The sequence below is a fragment of the Netta rufina genome (assembly GCF_964035555.1).
Source record: "Netta rufina genome assembly, chromosome: 1".
In the NCBI taxonomy this organism is placed as follows: domain Eukaryota; kingdom Metazoa; phylum Chordata; class Aves; order Anseriformes; family Anatidae; genus Netta; species Netta rufina.
Genome location: NC_140123.1, coordinates 7,847,648 through 7,855,053, shown reverse-complemented (window position 1 = coordinate 7,855,053; position 7,406 = coordinate 7,847,648). Strand labels below are relative to the sequence as shown.

Here is a 7,406-nt window from a genome sequence, read left to right as displayed (position 1 = left end):
CTCCTGTTGCCACCTTTGTTGCTTGCATGTCTGCAGAATTACCTTCAGTTTTTGCACTGTTGACAAAAGCAGTTTATTCACAAAGTCATAACGCAAACAAACTTTACAATAAACTTCTGTATCTTTACTAACATTGTTTGAACAACTACATAAGCTCATCAAAGATGACTTCTTATTATCGGGGTCAGACTGTATTAGAACAACCCCGAGCTCAGGTTCTTAGCAGGTTAGTAAGCCAGTTTCAAAAGTCCATCCAAGAAAATGAGAGAATATTTCAGTTTTCTTGAAGGGGTACAAACTGTTTAAGTCACAAAATAGTGAGATGCAGCAATAGCTATTCATTGTGAACCCTTTGCTATTTGTCAATAAAACACCATTCAAGAAAGGTGAGATTCCCTCATTTTAAAAGAGAGAAAAGCACTCTTTTTATTCTGCTTTTATCATCTTGACTGCATAGGAAGTTATTAAGATGTGTACATTTTCATTTTCCCACCAAAAAAAAAAAATGCAGTAAAAGCAGGTAATATGTGTAAAATTCACCAGCAACAAAATTGTATTTAGAATATCTGAGAAACTCAGTGAAAACTTTGTAGAATTAAATATTGTAATAGTCTGAACTTGATCTGACAAACCAGAACCCAATTTCAAAGAACAAACTTATTTTAAGACAAAAATTATTAAATATGACAAAATTTCGTTCTTAGGGACAGACTCCTTGGAAAAGTGCACCAGATAAACCAAATTATCCTGCTCAATTCCAAAAGGTTTTATTCTTACAGGTGCTTAAAAAAATACAGAAAGCTATTTCCCAAGGGCATTTACAAGTGAGACTCCTATGTGACATTTTCTGTGCCCGCACTATTCAAACTGGGAGAAAAAAAAAAAAAAAAAAAGCTCCCACATTCACAAAAAAAGCTGCAGTTCCGCTAGATGGCAACCCTAGGTCTGGTAAGGGTTCCCTCGCCTCCTCTGCAGCACAGAGAGGAGCTCCAGCACCTCTCAGGAGTTGCACAGAAGTCTTTTGTTTGGCCTGTGCTGTGGGAAAAGCTGTGGGAGCAGCCCAGCCATTGTGAGCTCCTTCCCTGAGCTTCCCTCACCACATACTCCTCAAATACATCCTCTAGCAGAAATGCAGCAGTACTGCAAGGTATAACAATGCTATTTTTTATTATTATTTATTTTATATTTTTCCAGTGTAAGCACCTATAAACTGAAAACCCCGTTTAATGAACTATTACAGGACACAGGCTAAGCTGAAGCAACATCTGCAGCTGCTGCTGAGTCAAGCTGGTTCCTGGAGCTGCCCCAACTTCTGGCAAGTCCATCAAGAAGAACTGCTCTGATCTGGGCAGCAGATGGAGCAGGCTGCCACACTGGTTTTACACCAGCTCAGCTCTACTGACACCCACAGAACTGCTTCTCCCTCTTGTCTGAGACAAAATTGAACCCAAGAAGACTGATGCTGTGCTCCTGAGCATCCCAGAACACCATCTACAAGGGAGCAGAGCAGTGTTTCTCACCTCTCAGTGAGAAACACTGGCAGATCAGATTTGTGCTACTTTACAGCTACCTAAAATAAAAGGGTGGGACTTGTGGGGAACCACGCTATTCAGGTTTGCAGAGTCTACCTAGCATATCCCTGAGTCTATTCCTGAAGATCAATTTGAGACTTTTTTTCAAGCGAAGTCCCACTGAAGTCTGTGAAACAGCTGAGAGACTTGGATGACTCTAAGGTTTTCAGGACTAGGTCCCTGACTGAGACCTATTTGCACGCTGAGCTTGTGAAATGAATACATTGCTTGGTGAAACCCTAAATGAAAAAAGGCATTATTTTTCCCTTGACAGAACATTGCATTATAAACTTCCCCTTCATCTGCTTGGCCTCCTGCAAGCACAGATCTGAGATGCACACCTCAGGCGAGAAAGCTGAACAGTAAGGTCTGTTAGCAAACACCATCGAGCCACAATACTCCCAACAGCTTCTGCTAATATGTGCTACAAATTCATACTTGCAGTGGTGAGAAAAAAAAAAAAAAAAAAAAAAAACTCTCCAACCAAAATACCCTCCCAGTAAGTCTTTCTGGACAATCTAAGATGTAGTTATACATAAGCTATGTTTGGACCTGGCAGCATGCTGATCACAAATGCAAACTCGCACTCTCTTCCCTGGGAGATCTGCCAAGGACGGAAGACAGCGGGACGGAATCCATGGGGTACGACATTGTCCAGTCAACCAAACCAGCAGCAGGGCAGGATTAACCTAATTTGTAGCTACCTTGGCTGGACTGGCTGCCCATTGTTCCTCATACATGCTCTCATGAAGCTTAGTTAAATAAACTACTGCAGAATTATACTTGAAAAGTGTGTTTCCTTAACAGCACACAGCTGGGCTCAGTCCAGATAATGGATGCTGGAGTATCATGGCTGTTCATCCATCATGGTTCCTTTCCATAAAGCTTGTACAGATCTTGGGCAACTTTTGGGAAGGAAAGAAATGGTGTAAGTTACACGTACATTACAGTTCTTGCTATTTAAAAGTAAAATTAAGGCAATTTCAGATACAAATTATCTCAAGGTTTATTTCCGTATCTTGTTTCACTTCTCTGTATATCTCAACTTCTTGACCCTAAGTCTCTTAAATCTGGCTTGATGAATGAATAAAAAAAAATAAAAAATAATAATAATTAAAAAAAAAAAAAGCTTTACCTTTCACGTCTTGTAAAGATAGAAGGCACATGGATTTATCACCACCAAGGGTAAAACTCAGGCTTATCCATATGTGAATCCCGTTTCAAAAACAAACAATCAGCTTGGGACTGGCAGGGAGCCAAGCTGCAGGATTGCCTTTTAAGACTTACATCTCAATAGGAAACCTCCAAGTATTTTGATCTGTTTTTATAACTGTAACAATTTTCATCCCCTGGCTTTAGTAAGGTATTATCAGTCCCTTCTTTCTAGTAAATTAAAGAAACAGTTGCTACAAATGAAGGCAAAACAAGCACGGTCGCTGTGGATAAAATACAGTGTTTCAAAAGATTTAGGAAAGACAATAACCACTGCCTGTCTTAACTGCTGCCAAGAAACACTTAGAGAGGATGGAGATGCAATGAAAAACACGGGAACACTGCATTTCAACAGCAGTAAGAACCACAGGTCTTAGATCTACTGCGTAGCTTTATTTTTATAGGACCTATCATAGACTCTTTTACATAACTTAAACAATTATCAAATAATCTCCTGTACACAATGAGACTGAGCCACATTGCTTTCCGAGCTTTGACACATTCCTGAAAGAAATCCAACAGTCTGTAGGAATCACATAGCTGGAGCAGCTACAGTACATTTTTGTCCAGAACTTATGCTGTCTGTTAACTTAAATTACTGTTTGCAAGATCCTGCAAGACATCGTTAAATTTCAGGACACCTAAGATTTGGTAGCATCATTTGTTTTCAAATTTTGCTTCATTGAATTTTTTTTACTCGCCTTTTGTGTCCTCAGCTGAAAATCCGCCAGAACTTGGGATGCACACAAGGCTGTGAAAGACGTTAAACACACCACAAGAGTTGACTGAGTTTTACTTCCAAACCGAAATCAATTACAAGTGGTCATGGCTGCTTTCAAGGAGAGCAGACCCCATTGCAATGTCACGCCGGACACATAAATCAAGTCGCGTCTGCCTACAGTAACACAAAACCTGACCCCTAATGAATGCTAACGCACTGTAGTCACTGTGCACTATCAAAACACCTGAAGGAATCGAGTATTTCACGTTTTTATTGGCACACAGCAGCATCTCCCAGGCTGCAGGAGGAGGAGGCGACTTGCCAGGCACTGAGACATCCCAGGTCCCAGTGCTCTTCCAACAGGAGCTGTGGCCAGCTTTCAGGGGGCTGGCAGGGCGAGCGCAGCCCCCAGCCCCTCCAAGGTGGTGGAACCCAACTCTTCCCTCACCACCATGAGCATCCACTGGGTCCCATCCTGAGCCCTCACCCAGGACTCAGCCACCCCACGGGAGGTGGGCTCGCCCGCTCCCTCGTTCCCGCTGCGTTACGGTCCATGTTCGAGGCCCAGGGGGCCAAGCCCACCAGCCTTGCCTTACAGGCCGGAGTAGGTGGCCCGGTGGTAGCCGGTGCTGTAGTCGTAGGGCACCTGTGGCGGGGCCAAGGGGCACTCAGGGAAGAAGGAGCCGAAGGCCTCGCTGCCGGACTCCGCTCCACCGGAGTAGAGCGGGCGTAGTGCCTCGGGAGGAGATTTTTTGGGGGGGCTGCAGGGCCCGGCCGGGCTCCAGGGCGGCTCGGGATACAGCAGCCCACCCAACAGCGGGTGGTGGGCAGCGGGCAGCGAAGGCAGCGGAGCCTCGTAGAGGCCGTGCTCCAGCCCCAGCTCGGCGGGCAGGCGGGCAGCAGGGAAGGCGTCCTGCAGGGCGGCGTGCTCAGGCAGCAGCGCTCCGTAGTCGGGGCCCAGCAGCTCAAAAAACTCGGCTGCCTCCGCCCCACCGCCTTTCTCCGTCTCCTTGGAGGCCGGCGGAGGCCCGCGGGGCGGCAGAGCCGGCTCGGTGAAGAAGGAGGGCGGCAGGTTGCGGGCCCGCAGAGGCACCTTCCGAGGGCCACCCGCAGCCGCCGACCCTCCGCTGCTTCCTCCTCCTCCTCCTCCCGCCGCCCCGCAGCCGCTCGCCGAGCCCCTTCCCGGCTGCAGGGAGCCGAAAAGGGCCGCCAGGCTCTTGCTCTGGAGGCTGCTGGCCGCCGTCGAGGCTTCCCGGCGAGGTGGCGGCGGCTGCTTGGCCGGGCAGGCGGCGGCGGCCGGGGAGGAGGAGGAGGAGGGCGGCGGGGCGGCGGCGGCGATGATGCCGGTGCAACGCTTGATCTGCTTCTGCAGGTATTTCCTGTGGTTCACCTTCCTCTTCGACTTCACCGGCTTGTCCAGCGCCAGCTTGATGTTGCTGGAGGCCGAGTCGATGAAGCTCAGCAGGTCCCTGGTGGCTTCCTTAAAGTCCCCCACCTCGCCGCCGCCGCCGCCGCCACCTCCTCCTCCTCCTCCGCCCTCGTAGCCCTTCTCCAGGTCGGCATAGCCCAGCAGGCCGCCGGCGGGGAAGCAGAAGGAGAGGAGGTGGTGGTGGGGGCTGAGCAGGGCGGCTGGCACGGCCATGGCCGGCGGCGGGGCGCCGCCGCGCCGAGCTCCGCAGGGCAGCGCCGGGATGCAGGCGGCGGCGGCGGGGAAAAGGCGGCGGCCGGGGGAGGAGGAGGAGGAGTAGGCGGAGGAGGTGGAGGAGCAGGAGGAGAAGGAGGGCTCAGGCGCGGGGCTGGCCCCGGACCCTCCCCGCCTCCCCGCTGTGAGCACGGGAGCCGGGCCGGGCTGCGCGCTCCCGGCCGGGGACAGCGGCGGCGGGGTGGGAACACGGGCGTCAGCTCCTGGACAGGTGCATCGCTGCCTCCCCTCCCCCGGGTACACAGATCACAAACACCCCCCCAAAGTAGGTACACGGCACCCCCAGATCACATAGCCCTCCCCAGGCCAGCTGCACAGCACCGCCAGGTCATACAGCACACCCCAGACCACCCCCTCCGGGCCAGCTCTGGGATGCCCATCACTAGCATGTCACCACCCCAAGCACCGTCCCCACTCCTGCAGCCACGGCCCCGCTGGCACAAAGTGTAGGATCGCGCCCGGCACTGTCCGTCAGAGTCTGGAGATGCACTCCGGCTGTGGCACCAGGCGGGACGAGGGCACGGCGCCAGCCTGAATTAGTTTGCAGTGAGATTTCTTCCAAGCATAGTTATGCACTTGTCTTGGGAAGATCCAGCGCTGTGATTCGGGAGAGATTTTAACAACTACTTATTTATGTATGCTTCAAGAAGCGTTTGGGCAATGCTTTCAGGCGCATGCTTTGATTCTTAGGTAGTCCTGTGTGGAGCCAGGAGGTGGAGTCGATGACCCTTGTGGGTCCCTGACAACTCAGGAAATTTTGTCTTCCTATGTGCTCTCAGTGAGACAGGCTTATAAATCTTTCATATTCCAGGTACATGGAGAAAAAAAAAAAAAAAAAAGAAAAAAAAAAAAAGAAAAAAAAACTTTTACCTTTAGAAAATTGTACGTGTATTTTTAATGATGCAGAATAGCATCATACCCTGTGAGGTACAGATTTATCTTTACTGATTTTGTATGTCCAAATATGAACAAAGACACATATCTGATTTTGACTGAAATGAAGTGAGTTTTCTTGGGATGCACCAATTCATTAGAAACACAGCAGGAAGGACAAACCAGAAAGCAAAACTTTGTGGAAGAAAAGGGAAGCAGGTTGCTTCCTCAGAATGTACTTAGTGGTGAAAAGGAAAAATCAGCCAAATTCGCCCCACTGTGATTTCAAACACTGATTGAACGCAAAACAAACAAGCATTGGAATGAGAAAAGAGGGGAAAACATTTCATGTGAGAAAAAAAGGCTCAATATCCTTTACAAAACAAAAATGCCGATTTTCTCAGTCTCTCACGCAGTGCCTCGCAGCAGCAGACCTTGCTCACAGCGAGTTTCTGAGCTGACTGAAAACACTCAGATTATTTCCAAGGGTCCAGTCCTAGCTTGGTGGTAATGTTTGGCTGCAACTGAAATCTTCTCATGGGAAGGATCCATCTCTGCTTCAGAGGAGGAGCCGCCCAGCAGCAGCAGCAGCTCTTTCCCAAAGCATGGGCTCATACTGAGTTTCTGGCCATGCAAACACATCTGGGAGCTCTGTGTTGGGCATTGGCCACTTCTCAGCAGGTCTCAGCAGCAGCGCATCTGGGACAGGCTCACAAAGCCGGCTCCATGTTCTGCGGGAGCCTCCCTGAGCCTCTTTTTGAGGGGAGTTGCCCTGAGTGCAACTGTGTAATTGAAGCAAAAAAAAAAAAAAAAAATCACATAGAGAGCTATGGGAAATCTATATATCTCTCCATATAAGAATGTCTACGTAAGGGGTGGATTTAAACTGCTTAGCTGGAGTACAACCGACACGGATTAGCTGCCCTCGGGTCCTGTCAAGCCCTGTCAAGCTTTGCAGCCTGCTCTGAGCTCCCTTATTGATGGGGAAATGTAAAGAACAACATATACATCCCCTGCCTTCTCCACTGCATAGTTTTACATCCACTTTGAGGCTGCTCCAAATTGCACAAGGACCTGGAAAACAGGCATCTCTATCTGCCCAGTTTGGGGCCATCTGGCCAATGTGAGCCAACACAGTAACAGCAGCAGTGGGGTTGTCCTCAAGTTTTTAGCTGCTTCGGCATTACAGCAACGATATTTCATAGCAGCTCTAAAGGAGGTTGCTAATGAGGCTGGGTGGTATTATATGCAGAGTGGCTAAATATCCGGTGGCTTAGAGAAAGAAGCTGAAAGCCCTGGCTTGTCTTCTGTAAAGCTGAATTCATTC

At 49.0% G+C, this 7,406-nt stretch overlaps 1 protein-coding gene across 1 annotated transcript; it reads right to left on the bottom strand.

Moving 5' to 3' along the window:
• Positions 1-4,096: 4,096 nt before the first annotated feature.
• Positions 4,097-5,146, bottom strand: FAM181B (family with sequence similarity 181 member B; the record flags this gene model as incomplete). The annotated part of the gene is made up of 1 exon (XM_084293528.1): positions 4,097-5,146. The coding sequence occupies one exon, from the start codon at positions 5,144-5,146 to the stop codon at positions 4,097-4,099; it is 1,050 nt and encodes a 349-aa protein (XP_084149654.1).
• Between the last annotated feature and the right edge of the window lie 2,260 nt (positions 5,147-7,406).